Raw genomic sequence first — 25,467 nt, forward strand, 5'->3', positions numbered from 1 at the left:
ATACCTAATGACAAACTCCTTCAAGTTCTCACTATCCCCGGAACTCATGAGGGCCTAACTCTGTATGGTGGACCACTTATACAGTGTCAGGCTTGGACCTTGGAGAACAAACTGAAAGCAGGATTGCGATACTTCGATATACGTGTAGAGGCCAGTATTTTCCATAACATCCTTGATGTCATGAATGGGCATATAAAACATACCAATTTCCATGAGGTCCTGAACATTCTGTGGGAGTTCTTGAGCAAACACGACAGTGAGACTGTGCTTTTCAGAGTGAAACTGCAAGGGATGAGCATGAAGAAAGCTGGAAAAATCTATCAAGGAATTGATTAAGGAATCGAAAGAAAAAGTATGGTTGAAGTCGTTTGTAACGCAAGTCAACTAATGTTGAATACTTATCTTACTTGTGAGATTCCAATAACCAATCATATTATACTATATTGCTGTTGATATGTTTAAATTGACAGCAGTTTATTTTGAGCCAATCAAAACTCAATATTCTCTTAGTCCCTCTCCTAAAACAGCTAGAACGGAACGTGTAGAGCTAGTGTAGAGCACTCACTTCAAATCAAATCAAATTTATTTATATAGCCCTTCGTACATCAGCTGATATCTCAAAGTGCTGTACAGAAACCCAGCCTAAAACCCCAAACAGCAAGCAATGCAGGTGTAGAAGCACGGTGGCTAGGAAAAACTCCCTAGAAAGGCCAAAACCTAGGAAGAAACCTATAGAGGAACCAGGCTATGTGGGGTGGCCAGTCCTCTTCTGGCTGTGCCGGGTGGAGATTATAACATAACATGGCCAAGATGTTCAAATGTTCATAAATGACCAGCATGGTCGAATAATAATAAGGCAGAACAGTTGAAACTGGAGCAGCAGCACGACCAGGTGGACTGGGTCAGGTCCTCCAAGAGAGAGAAAGAGAGAATTAGAGAGAGCACGCTTAAATTCACACAGGACACCGAATAGGACAGGAGAAGTACTCCAGATATAACAAACTGACCCTAGCCCCCGACACATAAACTACTACAGCATAAATACTGGAGGCTGAGACAGGAGGGGTCACTTATCTATACAAACATGCTGTGATGTGATTGAGGGAAAGATTGACGCCAGGATTTGGTGAGTTTTCATAAGGAAAACGAGCTGCTAGAGATTAGGCTAGCTAAGCTATTGCTAGCATTTTGTGCGTGTTCATACTGAACCAAGCATACGCACAAGCCTTTAACATTTAGGCTAGCTCAGTTATCGATCAATTGAAATAGCAAACGTTAGGGATCATGCTAATCATGCATGGCGAACTATTTTAATTTTCATACTTTAAAAAAATGTGATTAACTATAGTATCATAATCCATTTCAGCATATCAGTTTCCCTCAATTGTTGGACACTGAATTTCCACAAGCTGCGGGGTATCCACCGCCATATCTTCAGCTTCACTCGCTCTTGCAACAATTTTGTGTGGCTCCGTGTAGGAGACCTGCTGCCCAAACCCTTGCCACTTCATACTCCTTTACCCTAACCGGGCACTCCAGGCAATTGGGAACATGATTTCCAGCACAATTGCAACACTGTACATCCACAGATTCTTCAACATTGCTTCGGCACACACTTGATACATGGCCATACCTTTTGCAATTCCACAAAAACAACGGCTTGGATGCGAAAGCTCACACCATATAACTCACATATCCCAGCTTCACATGTGAAGGGAGATGATTCTTCGTCAAACATCAATAATACTGACAGATTTTCCTCTTTTCTGCTATCCACTACACACGGGCCCAGCTCCATAAGGGGGCTTAGCCCCTCGGAGGAGTCACTAACTGTGGGTTTAGTTCCGTCCGCACCCTCCCGGACAGGGGTGGGCAACTCCAGTACTCGGGGGCCTGATAGATGTCACACTTTTTCTCCATCCCTAGCAAACACAGCTGATTCAACTAATTGCATTCTAAACTGAAGATCATGATTAGTTGATTATTGGAGTTAGGTGTGTTAGCTGGGGCTGGGGCAAAACTGTGACACCAATCAGGCCCCGAGGACTGGAGTTGCCCACCCGAACTAAACCCAGTCAGTGAGTCCTCTAGGTTTAAATGTAATAGTACTACTGTAAATACTACTTTAAGTGTAGTCTTAAGTTCAAGGTGATCAGATCATCACTGTCTAAATTAGTCTATCCAAAGATTTTGGGTTTATAGTCCCTTGCTGTGATGAAACAGGAAAGAATTTATAAAAGTTATACGACACAGATTCTAAAATATTTATATCGAGAGGTAAGGCGAAACGAATGACATATTGCAAGCAAGCAAACAAACATGATTGATTTGAATGCATAAGTATGACCCATAAGAAAATAGCACAAGCATCAATGCAACCTTATCCTACTCCTCAGACTAAACTGTATGCAAATAAAGACAAAGAGTTTCTCTTGAGTATGAAAAACAGCCCAGGAACATGCCTAAATGCCAAAATCAGGTAAGAGCTTTAGGAAAACTACAAGTGCAGAAAAGGGTATATTGTTCAGTCACAGGTCATCAGACCACACAGCTGATTTCTGTCTGTTTCTCTGTCTGGTCTAAGCTTATACAGTTGGCCTTTATCTTCCTTTTATGGTGAAGGAAAATGTAGAGCAGTTATTTACCAATGTTGTCAATGGAATCTCAAATGCATATTTCCTGTATTTATTGTGAGTCGTACAGTAGGCTATAGACAGTAGAAAATAGACAGTGCCCTATAATAGTGTTTACAGACAGTGTAAAGGGAAAAACTCACCAATACTACCAGCCTTTGCACTTTACATCAACAACAAATCTTCTTAGAAAGGAAGATCCATCCATATTCTATACATTACAGAAATAAGAAGAAATCATACTTTATTGTATCAGCCAATGATCACTTCAGATATAAGATAATGCTTGATTAACTATATGATGTGAGTCAAAAACATAATTACCCATCAATGGTAATGAAAGTTAGGCAATCTTAAAACTGATGACACTACTGGCTAAATGTTGACTCTGTTCCTTTACCAGGAGGCAAATACAGGTAGAGAGGGGAGATGTGAACCTATAATAAAACAAGCAGAAATCAAAATGTCTTATGGTAGCCTAGCCTACAAAAATAGGATAGGCAGTAGCAAGAATAGCCAATAGGTCTCTTGCCTAAATACATTTATCATACCATCGATTAGTTGGTAACAATATTGGCGCCCTTGAAACTTATTTGTAAAAGGCTTTGAATCAAGTGTTCAGTCAGACAATAAATGATCAACTGCCGTTGGCCTGTTTCCTTTCCTTACCAAAATAAAACGGAAAACGCTCTATTTTATTTTTTTAAATCGTTTATTCATAATACAAAATTATCAACAACTTACATTGCTACATCAAACAGGGGCGGTAGCCCTAGTGGTTGGGGCGAAAGGTTGCTGGATCGAATCCTCGAGCTGACAAGGTACAAATCTGTCGTTCTTGCCCTGAACAAGGAAGTTGTTCCACGGTAGGCCGTCATTGTAAATAAGAATGTGTTCTTAACTGACTTGCCGAGTTTTTTTATAAATAAACGTGTAAAAAAGTATAGCGAAACAAAACACTATTTCCTTGTTCAGAGTTTGAAGCGTATGACTGACGTCATCGCCTCCAATATGCTGTTAGCCTAGTCCACGGTGAAACTGCTCATAAGAGAGCAAGATATTTCACATGGATAACAACACGAACATATAACATGAATGGCCGAAACTGTTGGACTATAAATGACTGGTAAGTAGGATAACTACGTTAACGGGTTTACTTAGTTTCTTATTTGGGAACATGTAGCCCTTGATCATTGGGCAAAGGAGTCTTCTGTATGGGGGACTTTTGATAAGAAGCGCAACGCTCGGTCGGAACATAAAGACGCATCGCTTGGGGTATGGTTTTGAAAGCATAAGGACCTTATCTTTCATATCCGCGAGAGATAATTTACAAAAAACAAAACGTTAAATTGATACACACCTATTGTAGAGTTAGGGTTCCGACACTGCCATATTACAGCGCTTGTCCACGGAAGACAAGTCAGTGGACTCGCCTACCTGTGCTAACGTTAATTGAATATCTGCAACTCCAAACACCTGTGTGTAAACGAAAGACCGATGCCACAGACGTGTTGTCACTGAAAAATACCATCCACTACAATTGTGCTAAAATCGGTTAACACAGGGTACAGTAAGTGTGGATTTTGTATTTGTTCAATTTATTTAGATTTGATATGAAAATAGAGGGATTTGTTTATTGTACCGCAATTGAGAATCGATTCAGGTTGACATGGAGTATTTGGCTGTTTCAGAGCCAATTCGCCCTTTAAACAGAAAATGTACGGTCTTTGGACTAAGGAGTAACCCATCAGTCCAACATTGGGCTAGATAACGGTGTCAAAATCTCATGAAGTCAGACGTTTTAGATTTTCCAAAACTAACTTGTAGAACAAATCAAAGAAGGTAAACTCAGGTTGGTAGGATACATTTGACATGTCTCTGACACATGTCTCTGGGAATGAACACCGAAAATGTTTTTAATTTCCTGAAAATACTGGAGTGGTTGACAATAGACATAGGCAATGATAAAATTAACCAAGACACTATAGGCTGAATTAATCAATAATCGCAGTTATCCATTGAATAGGAGTATAGCCCAGTCAAAGTATAATACAGTAGAACTATATCAATAACAGACATGTATTTTCTGACCAAAATAAGGGTACTGTAAATGTACAGTGTATGAAGGAATACAATACATTTATTTAGGCTTCATTATATGATACTGGCAGAAATGAGCGGGGGACGCTGTTAAACCATGATCATTAATTATTAGTATTTTGTGACAACTGTAAAGTGAACTGATTATTAATGGTATTTTTGGTGAGAACTAATACAGACGTCAATTTCAATACTAAAGTGAGATGTGATCTGTCATCAGATTGTATTGTTTTTAAACCTAATGGTATTGATATGATCGGGGAAAACATTTTTTTATACCACTTCACACAACCAAAACAATGTTGTTTTTTAAACAGGTGTGACATATGAGCACTGCCCGAAGGAGGGAGAGATGAACATAGAAGTCAGTCCCATCCCAAAGCTGGACCCAGTCGCAGAGGTCTTCCCATGGAATGAGTTCTCCTACACAGCCCGTCTGAGCCCCACAGAGCCCCACGACACAGACGGATGGCTCTCCGCTCTGCCTGCCTTCCACAATCATCATCCACCCTATCCCATCTGTGAGAGAATGCACCAGAGAGGCACCCAATGCTCTGCTCCAGAGGAGAGCGGCAAGACCGCCACAGACCCTGGAGAGGCTCAGCTGGACTTCTACCGTAAACTGGGCTACTCCCCAGCGCAGGTCCAGACCGTGCTGCAGAAGTTTGGCCTGAACACAGACACTAACAGGATTCTGGGGGAGCTGGTGCAGACTGGAGCCAGCCCAGAAGGGATGGAGAAGGAGGGAGCCCCAACTACCATGTCTGTCCTGGTTGCTAGAGGGGAGACCCTTAGTAGCCTGCCCCTCACCCCTTCACCAATTTGGGAGGATGCAGCCAGTGAGGAGGAAGATGACCTGAAACCCATAGTGATCGATGGGAGTAATATGGCTATGAGGTGAGTAGAGAATTACATGCTGTGGGTCTGAGGACTGGTTTCCCAGACACAGATTAAGCCTAGTCCTAGATTTAAAGGGGCGGCAGGTAGCGTACCGATTGAGAATATTGGGCCAGTAACCAAAAGGTTGCTGGTTCGCATCCCCGAGCCGACTAGATGAAAAATCTGTCGAAGTGCCCTTGAGCAAGGCACATAACCCTAATTGCTCCTTGTAAATCGCTCTGAATAAGAGTTTCTACTTAAATGTAAAAAGCATGCTCAATGGAGATTCTTCAAAGAAAGTAATTTTTAGTCTTGGACTAGGCTTAATCTGTGTCTGGGAAACTACCTGTGTCTTGAATTGCTGTTTGCTGGTGATGGTTATAGCAGAATGTATTATTCAGCTGTGTTTTGATAGGGTCCTGAGGATACCTAATTGGTTTGCATTGAGGAAGGTATCAGGGGTCTGTGACATCTGCATGTTATGTACATTACTGGCCGCTCATCAGGACTCCTCGTACCTCCACCTCCACTACTAATAAGTCTTTGGGTCAGCATTAAAGTGCTCTTCAGTTGTGAACATTACAAACAAATCAGTCGTGCTCTCAGATCTGTGCTCTAATTGCAGAGGGTGGACATAATGTAGACATATAATCACTCTTAATGGATAATGTTCATGGAATACATGTAGATACAGGCTTCGACCAGCTTTAATCTAATCTCTCCAGTGACTGTTTCTAGGAAGGAACTTGTGGTTTGTACTTTACCGGCAGAATTCCCCCTCCTGTTCTCAAGAACAGATCATTTCCTTATTACGCTAAACTCCTGCCCTAACCTATTAATTACGATCTAGCTAGAAGTCGGGATGGTGGTTCAGCCCTCAATACTCAGTCACTATCAGGTGACACAGTCAAATTAAATACAATTGTATTTGTCATATGCACTGAATACAACAGGTACAACAGACTTGAAAAAATGTATTTTTTATTTATTTCACCTTTATTTAACCAGGTAGGCTAGTTGAGAACAAGTTCTCATTTGCAACTGTGACCTGGCCAAGATAAAGCATAGCAGTGTGAACAGACAACAACACAGAGTTACACATGGAATAAACAATAAACAAGTCAATAGCATAGTAGAAAAAAAATAAGTCTGTTTTACCTGTTGTATTCAGTGCATATGACAAATACAATTTTATTTAATTTGACTGTCAATTTTAATTTGACTGTGTTACCGGGAAAGGGTTCCTTACAAGCCCTTTCCCAACAATGCAGAGCTAAAAATGTAAGAATAAAAAATAAAAAAATAAAAGAAATAGTAACACAATAAAATAATAACAGTAACGAGACTATATACACAGAGTACCGATATCGACGAGTCAATATGCAGGGGTATGATGTAATTGACGTAATATGTACGGATAGGTAGGGGTAAAAGTGAATAGGCAAACAGGATAAATAATAGAGTAGCAGCGTATGTGAACGTGTGTGTGGCATCTATCAAATCAAATTTTATTGGTCACACACACATGGTAAACAGATGTTATTGCGAGTGTAGTGAAATGCTTGTGCTTCTAGCTCTGACAGTGCAGCAATATCTAACAAGTAATATTTAACAATTCCACAATAAATATCTAATACACACATATCTAAGTAAGGAATGGAATAAGAATATATAAATATATGAATGAGCAATGTCAGAGCGGCATAGAATACAGTATATACATATGAGATGAGTAATGCAAGATATGTAAACATTAATGGTTACAAGTCTGTATGTTTGCAGAAGCCTCTCAGTGCTAGTGATGGCCTTGAAATAGAAGCTGTTTTTCAGTCTCTCGGGCCCAGCTTTGATGCACCTGTACTGACCTCACCTTCTGGATGATAGCAGGGTGAACAGGTAGTGGCTCGGGTGGTTGTTGTCCTTGATGATCTTTATGGCCTTCCTGTGACATCGGGTGCTGTAGGTGTCCTGGAGGGCAGGTAGGTTGCATGTGTGTGTTGGTGTGTTACTGTAGTATGTGTGTGTGGGTAGAGTCCAGTGAGTGTGCATAGAGCCAGTGCAAGAGACTCAGTGCAAATAAAAAGGGGGTGAAAGCAAGTGGTAATGGTAGCCATTTGATTAACTGTTCGGCAGTCTTATGGCTTGGGGGTAAAAGCTGTTCAGGAGCCTTTTGGTCCCAGACTTGGCACTCCGGTACCGCTTGCCGTGCGGTAGCAGAGAGAACAGTCTATGACTTGGGTGGCTGGAGTTAGTCTGGAGGAAGCCTCAACCTTTTATCTCACTCCCCCATCCACTGCTCCTCGTACTTCTTTGGCCTCCTTCCCACTTTGATACACACTCACACCTGTACAGGCACATCTCTCCCTTATTGCTCAGGTATGCAAATCTGAGCATGCAAAGCAGTTCAGTCTAACAGGAACAGGCTTGATTGCGTTGCATTTACTGACTGTCCTTTGATGAGGATAATACATGTACACTGCGGTCGGAAAGTATTCAGACCCCTTGACTTTTTCCACATTTTTGTTATGTTACAGCCTTATTCTAAAATGGATAACATAAATTGTTTTCCTCATCAATCTACACACAATACCCCATGATGACAAAACGATAACAGCTTTTTAGAAATGTTTGCAAATGTATAAAATAAAAAAATGAAATGCCTTATTTACACGTGTGTTCAGACCCTTTGCTATGAGACTTGAAATTGAGCTCAGGTGCATCCAATTTCCACTGATCATCCTTGAGCTGTTTCTACAACTTGATTGGAGTCTATGGTAAATTCAATTGATTTGGAAAGGCACACACCTGTCTATATAAAGTCCCACAGTTGACATTGCATGCCAGAGCAAAAATCAAGCTCCGAGACATGATTGTGTCGAGGCACAGATCTGGGGAAAGTAACAAAAAAATGTCTGTAGCATTGAAGGTCCCCAAGAACAGTGGCCTCCATCATTCTTAAAATATAAGAAGTTTGGAACCACCAAAACTCTTCCTAGAGCCGGGCGCCCTGCCAATCTGAGCAAATCTGGTGAGAAGGGCCTTGGTCAGGGAGGTGTCCAAGAACCTGATGGTCACTCTGACAGAGCTCCAGAGTTCCTCTGTGGAGATGGGATGACCTTCCAGAAGGACAACCAGCTCTGCAGCACTCCACCAATTAAGCCCTGCATTGTAGAGTGGACAGACGGAAGCTAGTCCGAATCTAGGGAAAGATGAACGGAGCAAAGTAAAGAGAGATCCTTGATGAAAACCTGCTCCAGGACAACGACGCTAAGCACACAGCCAAGACAACACAGGAGTGGCTTTGGGACAAGTCTCAATGTCCTTAAGAGACCCAGCCAGAGCCTGGACTTGAACTCGATCGAGCATCTCTGGAGAGACCTGAAAATAGCTGTGCTGCGACGCTCCCCATCCAACCTGACAGGGCTTGAAAGGATCTGCAGAGAACAATGGAATAAACTCACCAAATATAGGTGTGCCAAGCTTGTAGCATCATACACAAGAACACTTTAATCGCTGCCAAAGGCAGAAGACACATTTCAGTTGAATGCATTCAGTTCAACTGACTAGGTATATCCTTTCCTTTTCCCAAAGGTGCTTCAACAAAGTACTGAGTAAAGGGCCTGAATCCTTTAAAAAAAAATGTTTTTTTTACAATTTAATCCATTTTAGAATAAGGAATACTTTCAGAATGCACAGTGTACATTTACCAGTGCAACAGTCAATCTTTACCATAACACGTATTTGTTAAAGGTAGACTCAGCAATATGACGTAGATGCAAAAAGTAAACGGCATAGTAGGGCCCTATAAAATATATTTTTCTGTCTGATTCTGTAATTTTCCACATTTAAGTTTTCTCCTGTGTTTTCATGTTTTTGCTCTCAAGGTTACACTTTATTAATAGAAACTCCAATTTAGTTATTTTTCTAAGTTCACAATTCTTCCACCACATCAGGAGACAACTTTTGAAGTCTGGTTAAAAAAAAATAGGGTTGGGTATAGTTACCCTTTTAATTCCAGTGCTCACCTAGCAAGATGCTGTTTAGCTGTGCGCATATATGGTACGGTTTGCCAAATAAATACCCACTGGATTGATGCAAATAATCATTCTCATTCTGCTAGGTAAGCAAGCATAGGCAACTTTTTAGTTAACATTAAATTGAGAAGGTTTTTGGGAAAGCCTTTCCATCTACTAGAATCATTTTCATTAGCATCATCTGGGGGAATTCAAATCCAATTTATTCATATAGCCCTTCTTACATCAGCTGATATCACAAAGTGCTGTACAGAAGCCCAGCCTAAAACCCCAAACAGCAAGCAATGCAGGTGTAGCAGCACCTGTCTCTTCAGAAAGTTAGGAATTACGAATCACTGATGCATTCTGTTCATGTCTTATGATAAACTTTTAACATTTTCCCTACTAAGTTCAATAGATTTTTGAATATTGGTCATCAAAAAGAAAGAAGGACCAAGGCACTCTTCATATAATTAATTAAAATGCCTTTATTTGTATGGCATGTTCAATAGAAACAAGGTTTAAAAAATCTGACGCGTTTCGGCTGCATGGCCTTCATCAGGGAGTACAAAGAAATAATACAATGTCCTCTTGAACAGCTTTTCCAATTAGCCCTAATTTGAAGAGGGGGTGGTTAAAAATTGATTGGACACACCTAGTAAGCAATACTATACACATTAAAAAGTGAAGAACTGTAGCTATGTTATCATAAAAATACAACTCCAAGCTAGAAATATCAGAACACTTAGAAAGGTAGTTCTAACCTTAAATATGACTGGGAGAAGTGTCAAGAATAAGAAAGCAATATATTCCATAGTACACTAGAACACAGCAAAACATGAACAACAACAGTTTAAACATATTCCCTATATAGTGCACTTATATTGACCAGAGTCATAGGCACTATGTAGGTTATAGGGTGCCACTTACCCTGACCACACAAATAAGTAATTGCGAACGTGATTTGTTTGCTTGCTCAACAGTTTATTTCTATTGCCCCTCTGTTGTAGCCACGTGAACAAGGAAGTGTAGTGTACAAAGAAGGATTTGATTGGCTTGCTTGCTCAGCAATATTTATTTATATTGCCTCTGTTGTAGCCACGGGAACAAGGAAGTGTTTTCCTGCCTGGGAATCCAGCTGGCTGTGAACTTCTTCCTGGACAGGGGTCATACTGATATCACTGTGTTTGTTCCCTCATGGAGGAAGGAGCAGCCCAGACCAGATGTCCCCATCACAGGTAGGATGTCGGGAATACACCACACAGGGCCCAATATTTACTTCCTTTTCTGTATCACACAACAGCCCTCATTGTAGCCTATGTAATCCAGTAGATTTCCTCTTCAATACATATAGTGGGTGGACATTTTGTTTTCGACACTCAATGGAATTTTGAGTTTATATGCTTTTTAAAATCGGAGATGGCACATAGAGAAAATTATTTAATACCTTCAGTGGTGTAAAGTACTTAACTTCTTGCGTCGAGTCATCCCGGATCCGGTATCGTGACTACAGCCTCAAGCTCATTACCATAACGCAACGTTAACTATTCATGAAAATCGCAAATGAAATGAAATGAATCTATTTGCTCTCAAGCTTAGCCTTTTGTTAACACCACTGTCATCTCAGATTTTCAAAATATGCTTCTCAACCATTGCAAAACAAGCATTTGTGTAACAGTATTGATAGCTAACGTAGCATTTAGCGTTAGCATTCAACAGGCAACATTTTCACAAAAACCAGAAAAGCATTCAAATAAAATCATTTACCTTTGAAGAACTTCGGATGTTTTCAATGAGGAGACTCTCAGATAGCAAATGTTCAGTTTTTCCTGAAGGATTATTTGTTTAGGACAAATCGCTCCGTTTTCTGCGTCACATTTAGCTACGAAAAAAAACCTGTATCCAGGATTGTGTAAATCTATCCGCAAGCTCATTAGCATAACACAACGTTAACTATTCATGAAAATCGCAAATGAAATGAAATTAATCTATTTGCTCTCAAGCTTAGCCTTTTGTTAACAACACTGTCATCTCAGATTTTCAAAATATGCTTTTGAACCATAGCTAAACAAGCATTTGTGTAACAGTATTGATAGCCTAGCATAGGATTATGCCTCTCTTTCAGCATGCAACATTTCCACAAAAACCAGAAAAGCATTCAAATAAAATCATTTACCTTTGAAGAACTTTGGATGTTTTCAATGAGGAGACTCTCAGTTAGATAGCAAATGTTCCGTTTTTACAAAAAAAATTATTTGTTTCGACTAATCGCTCCGTTTTGTTCATCATGTTTGGGTAAGGGAAAAAAAAATATATATATATATTAAGTCATTAAAACGCGAACTTTTTTCCAAATTAACTCCATAATATCGACAGAAACATGGCAAACCGATGTTTAGAATCAATCCTCAAGGGGTTTTTCACATATCTATCGACGATAAAATCCATCGTGGCAGTTGACTTTCTCTTCTGAAGAAATGGAACGCGCATGGACCTACAGATTACGCAATAATTTCGACACAGGACACCGGGCGGGACACCAGGTAAATGTAGTCTCTTATGGTCAATCTTCCAATGATATGCCTACAAACACGTCACAATGCTGCAGACACCTTGGAGAAACGACACACAGGGCAGGCTCATTCCTGGCGCATTCACAGCCATATAAGGAGACATTGGAACACAGCGCCTTCAGAATCTGGGGCATTTCCTGTATGAAACTTCATCTTGGTTTCGCCTGTAGCATTAGTTCTGGGGCACTCACAGATAATATCTTTGCAGTTTTGGAAATGTCAGAGTTTTGTCTTTCCAAGGCTGTCAATTCCATGCATAGTCGAGCATCTTTTCGTGACAAAATATTGCGCTTAAAACGGGCACGTCTTTTTATCCAATAATGACATAGCGCCCCCATAGGTTGAAGAGGTTTTAAGTAAAAACACTAAATACTACTTAAGGAGTTTTTTGGGATATCTGTGCTTAACAATTTATATTTTTGACAACTGACTTTTACGCCACTACATTCTTAAAGAAAATGATGTACTTTTTACTCTGTATATTTACCCTGACCCACAAAAGTATTTCTTACATTTTGGATGATTAGCAGGACAGGAAAATGGTCCAATTCCCACACTTATCAAGAGCCTGGTCATCACTACTGCTTCTGATCTGGCGGACTCACTAAACACACATGCATTGTTTGTAAATGATGTTGGAGTGTGCCCCTGGCTATCTGTAAAAAATAATAAAGGAAATCGTGCCACCTGGTTTGCTTAATATAAGGAATGTGAAATTATTTTTACTTTGAATCGTTAAGTATATTTTAGCAATTACATTTGATTCTTAAGTATATTTAAAACCAAATACTTTTAGGCTTTTACCTGAGTAGTTTTTTTTACTGGTTGACTTTTACTTGAGTCATTTTCTAATAAGGTATCTTTTACTTTTACCCAAGTATGACAATTGGGTACTTTTTCTACTACTGAATACCTTATGGGATATATTGTATGCACATTTCCTGTCAATCTCAATGATTGAGTAGAGAGTGTCTCTTTGGTCTGGAAAGGTAAAACATTTTTGTGTTTGAGCAAGAAACAATATACCATTTGGCCTTTGTCAGTTACGGAACTTGAGGCAAACAACTTAGGCACGAAAACGGATTAGGGTTCAATGTGATGCAACTCTCCTACTCTTGGTGAGAGCAGTGTAGAGAGCAGGAGGGGAAACAGTATTTTTCTGTTTCCAAATTGCAACTTGTGCTGAACTTTATCTCCAAACCACCTCTTATTCATCTGATTAAATTAGGGACTTTTCTCAACATCTTTATTACTTCCTGCTGTAGCACATAAAAATTGTCCTCTCACGATGAGCTGCTGCTGTGATGACAGGATGCGTGGCTTGGCTGACCTATAGTAACTGTTATTGCCATAGCCAATTATCCTCATGCCTTATCCATTGCCAATGTATGCCAAAAGCCAGCTATATCGTGTATGCTCAAATGTTTATATGATGTTTGTCTCAAACATATAGATATGTGCATATATATATATATATATATACACACACACACACACACACACACACACAGTGAGGGGAAACAAGTATTTGATCCCATGCTGATTTTGTACATTTGCCCACTGACAAAGAAATGATCAGTCTATCATTTTAATGGTGGGTTAATTTGAACAGTGAGAGACAGAATAACAACAAAATAATCCAGAAAAACGCATGTCAGAAATGTTATAAATTGATTGTTGACATGCATTTGTTGTTATTCTGTCTCTCACTGTTCAAATAAACCTACCATTAAAATTATAGACTCATCATTTCTTTGTCAGTGGGCAAGCGCACAATATCAGCAGGGAATCAAATACTTTTTTCCCTCACTGTACATATAGATATTTTTCAATTGAGTTGAATTGAAATATGTAAAATATCTGATGCTCATCAATTAAACGTTGTCCTTTTAATATGTGTGTGCCAAATATCATATCAACGTTGAGCATACATGCTATAACCAGCACACTATCAGAGCATCTTAGTTGCTCGAGTTCCAATTAAGTTTGTCAACAAAGGATGACATGTTTCCCCCAGGAGAGAGGGAACATGAGAGAAAGTAAAGTGTTGTGAAGAATTTGTTGCCTGGTAAAAAAAACATCTTACACAAAGATCAGGGGGAAACAAGTGAATTAGTATGTGAATGCATGATTGATCTTAATGAACTAATTGAATAGTTATCTAACATTAATATTTTTCTCTACTCTAAAGATCAACACATTTTGCGTGAGCTGGAGAGAAAGAAAATCATGGTGTTCACCCCTTCGCGGCGTGTAGCGGGCAGACGTGTGGTCTGCTACGATGATCGCTTCATCGTCAAGCTGGCGTACGAGTCAGACGGTGTCATCGTATCCAACGACACATACCGTGACCTTCAGGGCGAGAGACAGGAGTGGAAGCGCTTCATCGAGGAGAGGCTGCTCATGTTCTCGTTCGTCAATGACAAGTAAGTCTTGTGGTAGCTTATTATTAACCGTAAAATGCATACACTGGATTAATAACTCATGTTTTAACTGATAATGCAGGTGTTACAGATCTATAACTGATGAGACATTATAAATGCTTATGAATGTTTAACTATTAATATATGCAAATTATGCATTATTGTTTAGTATACATTAGCCACAGTGTAGTATCAATCTAAACTCCACTCCCCCTCTCTCAGGTTCATGCCCCCTGATGACCCCCTGGGTCGCCATGGTCCCACCCTGGAGAACTTTCTACGGAAGGTTCCTCGGTTACCACGCAAACAGCCATGTCCTTACGGTGAGATCACATCTCTACTGGGGTCATCCTGTGGTTGACCTTACATATGGGTGGGGGGAACATTTCCAAACAATTATTAACAAACGGACACACATACTGTAATGGATGTAATAAATGTACTGTATGTGCTTAAACTCAGCGGTACTAATTAACTCTTGTTTATACTTCATGAATACAGGAAGGAAATGCACTTATGGAATAAAGTGTAAATTCTACCACCCGGAGCGAGTCAACCAATCCAATCGCTCTTTGGCTGACGAGCTGCGGGAGAAGGCCAAGCTGCCCTTGTCACAACAGAAACACCCCACCACAGGTCCTGGACTTGCCTATGGCCTTTCACTGGAGGAGCAGATGGCTCAGAAACTGACCCTAGAACAGTGGAATGGCTCCTTGAAGAAAGGCCTCACCAGTGAGAATGTTCTCCTTCTCAAGGGAGGCCATCGCTCCAGCTGGACGTCTCCAGCTAAGAAGGCCAGCACCAACCGACATTCCCTGACCGACCTGGACTCGGCCCTGGCCAGTGGCTCTCAAGAGAGGCTAGATTCTGGGCTGGGATCCTTCGAGAGGCAGGCATCTGACCCCTCTAGAAACCACTGTGATCACTATAGCAACGCTGGGTACAGGAATTACCAGTCAAAGTCCGCCCCCAGTATGAAACAACAACGCTATTCTCTCCCTAGCGACCTGCCTTGTAACTGCTGCTCCCATGCTCCTCAGCCTTCAGGCCCCAGTGCAGGATACCAACAACACCACAGCCCACACCATAGCATGGGCCCAGCCAGCACCCACAACCCAGACATGATGACCTACTACCCCCCTTGTTACCCCAACTATGGAACACCAATGTATCCAGTTAGTATGCATCAGTATAGCCACCCCAGTGACTTCCAACAGCAGGGCAGGGTCCACCGTTCACAGCAGACCTTCTGGTCGGACCCGTTTGGAACTTATCCTCAGACTCTCCATTGCATTGCTCAGGTGGAGCAGCAGAGACACGGGTCCCCTGCCCGGACACAGCCGAGCCCCCATGGGGAGTGCAGGGAGAGGGAGGACGGCAGGGAGAGGGAGGATGTCAGGAAGAAGCTGCTGGCCATCTTTAACGGCCGTCTGGTGGACAGGGCCATGGACATGTTCCCCCATCTCATGGACCCACAGAGACTGGCTGCTGAGATCCTCACCCTGAGATCCTCTCAGGGCCTGTGATTGGCTCGTTGCTCTGAGATGGAGGGATTTGTAGTTTTTTTCAGTTGAAAGAGTCTCTCTTGAAAAAATGTCCAAGCTACTATAAAGATCAATGTTTCCCTAAGGTGGAAACACAGATCTTCCTACTGTATTTGCTTTGCCAAATGTGTTCTTGCCAAGTGTTTCAGGAACTAGGTCGCTTATATTGCCTCGAACATAAAACCGGAGGCAATTGATTGTTGATGCAAGTTGTATCTATTTAATAAATCTTTCTAGACCCTCGAGTGTATTCGATGGGTAAAAGTAATGTATTTGAGGAGCAATATTCTTACAGAATGCATGTACAGTGGGGCAAAAAAGTATTTAGTCAGCCACCAATTGTGCAAGTTCTCCCACTTAAAAATATGAGAGAGGCCTGTAATTTTCATCATAGGTACACTTCAACTATGACAGACAAAATTCAAATTTTTTCTCCAGAAAATCACATTGTAGGATTTTTAATTAATTTATTTGCAAATTATGGTGGAAAATAAGTATTTGGTCAATAACAAAAGTTTATCTCAATACTTTGTTATATACCCTTTGTTGGCAATGACAGAGGTCAAACGTTTTCTGTAAGTCTTCACAAGGTTTTCACACACTGTTGCTGGTATTTTTGGCCCATTCCACCATGCAGATCTCTAGAGCAGTGATGTTTTGGGGCTATTGCTGGGCAACATGGACTTTCAACTCCCTCCAAAGATTTTCTATGGGGTTGAGATCTGGCTAGGCCACTCCAGGACCTTGAAATGCTTCTTACGAAGCCACTCCTTCGTTGCCCGGGCGGTGTGTTTGGGATCATTGTCATGCTGAAAGACCCAGCCACGTTTCATCTTCAATGCCCTTGCTGTTGGTAGGCTTTGTTACTTTGGTCTCAGCTCTCTGCAGGTCATTCACTAGGTCCCCCCGTGTGGTTCTGGGATTTTTGCTCACCGTTCTTGTGATAATTTTGACCCCACGGGGTGAGATCTTGCGTGGAGCCCCAGATCGAGGGAGATTATCAGTGGTCGTGTATGTCTTCCATTTCCTAATAATTGCTCCCACAGTTGATTTACATTTACATTACATTTACATTACATTTAAGTCATTTAGCAGACGCTCTTATCCAGAGCGACTTACAAATTGGTGCTTTCACCTTTTTCTTCAAACCAAGCTGCTTACCTATTGCAGATTCAGTCTTCCCAGCCTGGTGCAGGTCTACAGTTTTGTTTCTGGTGTCCTTTGACAGCTCTTTGGTCATAGTGGAGTTTGGAGTGTGACTGTTTGAGGTTGTGGACAGGTGTCTTTTATACTGATAACAAGTTCAAACAGGTGCCATTAATACAGGTAACGTGTGGAGGACAGAGGAGCCTCTTAAAGAGGAAGTTACAGGTCTGTGAGAGCCAGAAATCTTGCTTGTTTGTAGGTGACCAAATACTTATTTTCCACCATAATTTGCAAATAAATAAATAAAAATCCTACAATGTGTGTTTCTGGATTTTTTTCCCTCATTTTGTCTGTCAGTTGAAGTGTACCTATGATGAAAATTACAGGCCTCTCATCTTTTTAAGTGGGAGAACTTGCACAATTGGTGGCTGACTAAATACTTTTTTGCCCCACTGTACATAGGCCTTAGGGCACTATTATAGACAAATGTTTCAAGATTAATTATGACATAAAGAGTATTATCGGCACAGTGTGCCATAATGGTGGTCACAGCTAACTGTCTAGTATGGTCTAATACGGTAGTGAAGTAGATGCTCTATGGGTCAAGTTCATTGAAGAACATTAATGTCCAGAGAAGAAGTATAATTGCATTCTTAATTTAAAAAAAATACCTCTATAATACAAAAACATACAAAATAGATCTAAAGTCAATAGATATAGACCAGTATAATATTTTTTGCCATTTCTAGTATCTACTTTGTATTCATTATGTGTGCAGCAATGTGAGAGCAGATGGCTTGTGTATTATTGTTATAATTTCAAATCGTTGTTCAGTGCCCTGCTACAATGCATTCAGAAAGTATTTAGACCCCTTCCCCTTTTCCACATTTTGTTGCGTTACAGCCTTACTCTAAAATGGATTAAATAAAATATTTTTCTCATAAATCCACACACAATACCCCATAATTACAGATCAAAAACAGGTTTCTAGAAAATTGTGCAATTTATTTTTTTTAAACCCATAAAGCAGAAATACTTTATTTACATCAGTATCCAGACCCTTTGCTATGAGATTCGCAATTGAGTTCAGGTGCATCCTGTTTCCATTGATTATCCTTGATGTTTCTACAACTTGATTGGAGTCCACTTGTGGTAAATTCAATTGATTGGATATGATTTGGAAAGGCACATACCTCTCTAGATAAGGTCCAACAGTTGAGCATGTCAGAGCAAAAACCAAGCCATGAGGTCAACGGAATTGTCCATAGAGCTCCGAGACAGGATTGTGTCGAGGCACAGATTTGGGGAAGGGTACCAAAAAATGTCTTTAGCATTGAAGGTCCCCAAGAACACAGTGGCCTCCATCATTTTCCAATGGAAGTAGTTTGGAACCACCAAGACTTCCTAGAGATGGTCGCCCCTGTCAAACTAAACAATCGGGGGAGAAGGGCCTTGGTCAGGGAGGTGACCAAGAACCCGATGGTCACTCTAACAGAGTTCCTCTGTGGAGATGGGAGAACCTTCCAGAAGGACAACCATCTCTGTAGCACTCCACCAATCAAGTCTTTATGTTAGGGTGGCCAGACGCAAACCACTCCTCAGTAAAAGGCACATGACGGCCCTCTTGGAGTTTGCCAAAAGGCACCTAAAAACAATTTTCTCTGGTCTGATGAAACCAAGATTGAAGTCTTTAGCCTGAATGCCAAGCTTAACGTCTGGAGGAATCCTGGTACCATCCCTACGGTGAAGCATGGTGGTGGGAGCATCATGCTGTGGGGATGTTTTTCAGTGGCAGGGACTGGGAGACTAGTCAGGATCCAGAGAATGATGAATGGAGTAAAGTACAGAGAGATCCTTGATGAAAACCTGCTCCAGAGCACTCAGGACCTCAGACTGGGGCGAAGGTTCACCTTCCAACAGGACAACAACCCTAAGCACAATGCCAAGACAACGCAGGAGTGGCTTCGGGACAAGGCTGTAATCACTGCCAAAGGTGATTCAACAAAGTAGAGAGTAAACGGTCTGAATACTGTTGTAAACTTTATTTTTAATATATTTGCAAAAATTCTGAAACACTTTTTGCTTTGGCGTTGTGGCGTATCTTGTGTACAGTAGATTGATGAGGGGGGAAAAAACGGTTTAATCAATTTTAGAATAAGGCTGTAACGTAACAGAATGTGGGGTCTGAATACTTTCCGAATGCACTGTGTGTGTTCATTATCTGCCAAGGGAGTGTTTTTCTTTTCTTCAGTGTGCATGGCGTTGTGGTGTGAATACAAGCAATTAATAATTTCAGTTTTCGTATCAAGACGTGAGATGGGTTAGATCATGCACTGTGTGACTAAGTAGCAACACAGAGACACGAAGTGGTGAACAGCCAAAACAGATGGAATCTGATGTGGAGTATCAGAATTAAATGTTATAAATTAGTCTGTGAAAGTTTATCTCCCCAACTGTTTATAATGTTTTAGACAAAGCTTTACAGATGAAACATGATGTGACAATGGATAATATGTAGGAAAGTTATTTAGTTTTGTCACAGTTTTGGTAGTGGTACTGATAAGCTTTCATCTTTTGGGGGAGTTGTAAGTCTTTCTACTGCAAAACTTCTGTTGTGACTCACTGTGCTGGGAGCTGTTCATACCTGCTATTCACTGCTATTATTACTGATGGGAAAATATAATAGTTATTTTGAGAATAAGGAAATTCACCAAACTGCTGTTGTGGGTTTAATAAATTCATGACTCATTTTGAGGGAACAGTTTCTCCATTATTGCATTGTCTTACTTTATGTTGTCACTCCTTCGCAACACTCGTCCCTCTCAGTGCAGGAGGATTAGTTGTGCTATCTGACATAAGACAATGCCATCAGTGTGCTTACATTGTACTGCTCCTTCCACTAATAAGGTAGCCTAGTGGTTAAAGCGTTGGGCCAGTAAACGAATGGTTGCTGACTTGCCTAGTTAAATAAAATATTGACTAGGTCGCTTGTCAATACACACACACACACACTGTTTCTCATGACGAGGAACTAGACCAGGGGTGTTTTTTAATCAAACTCAACTGTTGAACTTTTTCAGTGATGAAGACATGGATGTCTCATGGTAGGGTGGGGTATTATTTTGGTGGGGTCCAAAATAATCCCTTTCTGACCACTTCTACCATGGGTAAATATTTATGCAGGGTATAGAATTCACTAAACACACCCGGTTTCACACAGATGTACAGATGAACAAACACACATCCAGACTTGACCTGTCATTTTCCCAAAGAAGGCAGAGAGATGTTTGTTACAGTTTTAAAGGTTTAAAACATAATTACTGCTACAGGGTCACATGAGGGCTGACTGGGGAATTAAGGTTACGTCTCAAATGGCACGATGTTCCCTAAATAGTGCACTACTTTTGACCAGAGCCCTATGGGCCATTGTCATTAGTATGTCATTTGGGACGAAGCCATAATGTTGACTTGACAGAAAAACAGTTACGACTGTTATTAACTTTTTTTTCTAGTGAAAACTGAGTTAAGACAGTCCGTCACAGTTGATACAAGCTCAGCTGATGTCAACTGTTATGATGTTAATGACCATTATAATGTATGGTGGTTACAGGATTACTGATCTAAGGTCTTGTTATAACAAAGCTACCAGAGGTGTAACAGAAAACAGAAAGATATTGCATGCCATCATCCCGCGAATTGCACTGTCATCAGGAAGGAAGCATAAGCAATAACAAAGTGTTCAAGAACAGTGTAGTATCGGGTAAAGCTTGGGAAAAATGATAGGGCCTCAAACTATCTCAGATGTGGATGTACAGTAACACCCCCTGCGGGACTGATGATGATGGACAAACTGACAGCAGCCCGTCAGTGAGATGATGTGATCTTGTTGGACAGAAAGACTCTGAGGGACTGTATGTGTGGAACATGTTGCAGTGTTCTTTCATCTCCACAATTGCACAAAAGTCCTTGATAGCAAATATATGACTTTGTTACATATGAATCGGAAATTTATCAAATATGACTGATGATTCAACGTCTTGAGGGAAGGGGTAATTATATATACAAAATTATAGTCTCTGCCTGTATCAACTTCACATTGACCAATGTTTCACATGACCTCAGTGCGACCTCAATGCATGCTTGTTAGGCAGCCAGAAAGACTCCCAATCACTTGGACATGCTGTAATCAGTTTCTAGAACTTCTATACTTTAGTACATGGTGAAATAAAGCCAGATTAGAGATTCCTCCAAACTGATCTTAAATTTTTGTTGAAAGTGTGGAATTTTCTCAGAAACATCCTGTTGGTCGTGTTGGGTTCTAGTTGGAAATACTTGCTAAACTAGAAGTTAATGGGTACATGTATGAGTAATGTATATTGTGGGGTCAATGGAGGTTGGATAAGAGCTAGGGGCTTGGAGAGTTACTAATTAAGGTAAAAGACAATCACATGGTTGTGGTCACTGATAAAGGTGGATAGCTGTGGATTAGTGACGAGTGTGGACAGAGGTCAGGTCACTTGAAGGGAGAAGGAAAAGTTTTATCACACACATCACTTAAGTTCCTGCCTAGCAACAGAGATGTATTGGCTGTCGAGATGTGCAAAGAGTTGACTCTGCCCAGTAGAGGGTATATATGTACTTGTGGAGACAATGTTAGTTTTTAACCTAATAGCTGTAATAGATGGTTATACCTGTTTTAACTGAAGGATGGGAGAGGAACAGAAGATTCAGAAGACTGCCCTTGGGCTTTTCCCATACAAGGGGATCAACCTGATCAGAGGGGTGCATCAAGTTGAACACCTTGAGTCTCTGGAGACATTTGAAATACATGATGATGACATATTTGCTGTTACTTACCCACGGTCAGGTTAAACCATGCATCTGACATAGTGTAGGTTATAGGACTATACAGTGCTTATTACAGAGTGAAATGTAGACTACACTACAAAACATATTAAATTATGCATGAATTTTGGGATTGTACTGTGAATGTGCAACGTAATCTCACAAATGCCCAGATTATATTTCTTTAAAAAACACAGGAACTACATGGATACAGAATATTTTGTCCCTATTGTATCATGGCGATCAAACGACAGAGGGATGTAACAAACAATCAATCCAACAACTGGTGCCTTGGTTTGAGGAGAATATAAGACAAGTGGACTACAACAACATGCCATCACCAAGGACCTTTGTGTCTCACTTGCATTTGTCTTCACTCCCTCAAGGACTGAGAGAGAAGGGAAAGGTAAGAGAGAGAGATCACATGCAATGAAGGCAAAATGGTAACTGCCAGTGAAATCCATGGTATGACACAGTTTAGTGTATATGCTATTTCTGTAGTGTAAAATGTATAAAACTGTACACAGATTATGTTTGAAAAACATCTTCAGAAAGACATAATTAAAAAAACCTGCATGCTAACAATAATTCTTTAAGAAACAAGTTAATTTACATCAATCTACTTTATTTGTGAGTGAAAATACACTGTATTTGTGTTTTTATTGTTGTATTAAATGTCTATTGATAAGGCTGTATTTTAACTGTGTAAATTGTTTCAGGTGGTCTACATAGCCAGGAACCCAAACGATGTTGCAGTGTCCTTATTTCATCTCCACAATTTCATGAAAGCCCTTGAGAGCGAACCTGACTTTGATACATTTGTTATTCAATTTATTTTGGGGAATGGTAATCATAACACAACATTTCAGTTATCTCCATTTTTCCTGGCCACTGTGCTTTCACATCTGCTTTGCTTGCTCTTTGGGGTCTAAGTCAAGTAACTGTAAATCACTTTGTGAAAACTGCTGATGTAAAAGGGCTTAATAACATGCATGCAATTGATTTAATTGATTGATCAAACACATCTATAGCCTCTTCAATGCACATGATAAGTGTGTCATTGTGAAATAACCTAAATATATGTATTTCTTAGTTCTCGGGGGCTCTTGGTTTGACCATGTTGCTGATTGGTATGCTCAGGAAGATTACTGACATTTGAGGATATGATCAAGGTAAATTAATTTCCATAATGATCAGATCACAAAACAATGGATTGCATATTGGTAAGACTAATCAAACAACAACACAACAACAATTGCTTTCAGGACACATGAGGTGCAGTTGTCAGGATATCAAACTTCTTGGTTAAAAACCTGGATGACAAAACCATTGACACAATGGTGGACAAACCCTCCTTCAAGAACATGAAAGAAAACCCACAGGCTCAAAATGATATACAGCATCCTGCAATTTTTGAACAAGTTGAAATGTTGTTGACAGTTAGTTGACTACATACAAATAATCTATTTGTGTCACACCCTGACCATAGTTTGCTTTGTATGTTTCTATGTTTTGTTTGGTCAGGGTGTGATCTGAGTGGGCATTCTATGTTGTGTGTCTAGTTTGTCTGTTTCTGTGTTTGGCCTGATATGGTTCTCAATCAGAGGCAGGTGTTAGTCATTGTCTCTGATTGGGAACCATATTTAGGTAGCCTGTTTGGTGTTGTGTTTTGTGGGTGATTGTTCCTGTCTCTGTGTTTATTGCACCAGATAGGGCTGTTTCGGTTTTCCACGTTTGTTGTTTTGTATTATGTTCATGTTTAGTTGTCTTATTTAAAAAACATGAACTTCAACCACGCTGCATTTTGGTCCGCCTCTCCTTCGACACAAGAAAACCGTTACAATTTGGGACTATCCAAATACTGCGCATTCAAACTGCACCTTATCCCAGGGCTAAGAGCCTCTAAGCCCTGGGCTAAGCAAGTGTTCTTGCACATTCTAAAGTGGGATAGCACCAACCTTAGCCCTGGGCTAGTACAAACTTTTTGGGGCTATCCCCAGAAACACGGTGCCAAAATATCCAGTGAAACTGGATTGTTCTACGTCTAGAATGCTCACTGTCCAATCACAAAATCTGCACTGTTACTTCATTTACATATACTCGTGATGCCTGTAATGCGTTCTGCACGCTATTTTGATAAGGAAATTGGTACTATTTCATCCTGAGGACCAAAACCCATATAACGTGCATAGAGGGCCAGATCGAAAAAATAAGGGCCAGATCGAATTTCAAAAGTGAAACATATTGATTGTTTCCGAGGTCAGATTGGCAGACAGCAAGGTTTATACAAACAAACCATCACTGTTGGAAACTAAACGCTAGGCTAAAAGCAAGAGCAAATAATGTGCTAATAAATGTCTTATTGCTTATAACGTTGGTCGTGTGTCAGAGAACGAATGTTGGTAGCATGTTGTTTGTCCGTTAGCTCAGGGTTTTGGAATACAAGCTTAAATCCTTAGCCAGGGCTAAAGCTTAGTCCAGGCTTAATAAATGCTTGTGCGAATGCAGGCTAAACTAGCCCAGGCTAGCCTGGGGCTAAAATAGCCCAGGGCTAAGACCAATGCAGTGTGAAAAGGCCTATAAAGTGATACCATACTGTCTGTTATAACAGACAGGGGGACTGGAAGACTATGTTCACAGTGGCCCAGAGTGAGATGTTTGACAAGATCTACATGGAGAAGATGAAAGACCTTCATTTGACTGGGAGCTGTGAAAAACGTGTCCTGAACACAACGTGTCCTGAACACAATGGTAGTGAAAGCTTTCACCAGCTTGGTTGAAGATGTCAGAAAAAGCGGATCCAGATGCTTGTTGTTGATTTGACTTGTTGATCTGTCGTTGTTGATCACAACTCCAGTTGTGTGAATCACTCTAAATATGTCACTTTTTGGGGGATATAGGTCTAACTAGATTGGAAGAAATAATAGTCAGTAACCGAAAGGTTGCTAGATCGAATCCCTGAGCTGACAAGGTACAAATCTGTTGTTTTTCCCCTGAACAAGGCAGTTAAGCCACTGTTCCTAGGCTGTCATTGTAAATAAGAATCTGTTCTTAACTGACTTGCCTAGTTAAATAAAGGTTAAATAAAATAATTGTAATGTAATGTAATTTTAAAAAAGCACTTAAAGGATTCATAATTTATAAATGTCATGTTTGATATTATCTCATAGATCTCATAAGCTTGTGTTAACCTCTGACCTTATTTTCGGCGTTTATCCCAAAACCCTATTCTTCCCCATTCACTTTCACATTGAAACGGTTGAACGAACCAGAGGTAAATCATTTCCGGGGTTTAGAACTAAAAGCTGGCG

General features: G+C 40.5%; 1 protein-coding gene and 1 long non-coding RNA gene across 3 annotated transcripts; one reads left to right on the forward strand and one right to left on the reverse strand.

The window, feature by feature from the left end:
• Positions 1 to 453: 453 nt before the first annotated feature.
• On the reverse strand, positions 454 to 3,646 carry LOC115132703 (uncharacterized). The gene is made up of 3 exons (XR_003864100.2): positions 3,378 to 3,646; positions 2,958 to 3,070; positions 454 to 2,844 (listed from the first exon to the last, which is right to left on the reverse strand). It is a non-coding gene; the product is annotated as an uncharacterized LOC115132703 (long non-coding RNA).
• An 18-nt stretch (positions 3,647 to 3,664) lies between these two features.
• On the forward strand, positions 3,665 to 20,070 carry LOC115131378 (ribonuclease ZC3H12A-like). Of its 2 annotated transcripts, none has more exons than XM_029663067.2 (6): positions 3,665 to 3,759; positions 5,051 to 5,630; positions 10,724 to 10,863; positions 14,390 to 14,624; positions 14,844 to 14,944; positions 15,123 to 20,070. In XM_029663067.2, exons 1-6 carry the CDS (start codon positions 3,753 to 3,755, stop codon positions 16,145 to 16,147), a joined length of 2,088 nt encoding a protein of 695 aa, XP_029518927.1. In that variant the 5' UTR covers positions 3,665 to 3,752; the 3' UTR covers positions 16,148 to 20,070. The 2 variants fall into 2 exon arrangements, with proteins under 2 accessions (XP_029518927.1, XP_029518928.1); XM_029663068.2 differs by having other exon boundaries at positions 10,829 to 10,863.
• Positions 20,071 to 25,467: the final 5,397 nt, after the last annotated feature.

Source organism: Oncorhynchus nerka, linkage group LG7, assembly GCF_034236695.1.
Source record: "Oncorhynchus nerka isolate Pitt River linkage group LG7, Oner_Uvic_2.0, whole genome shotgun sequence".
Taxonomy (NCBI): domain Eukaryota; kingdom Metazoa; phylum Chordata; class Actinopteri; order Salmoniformes; family Salmonidae; genus Oncorhynchus; species Oncorhynchus nerka.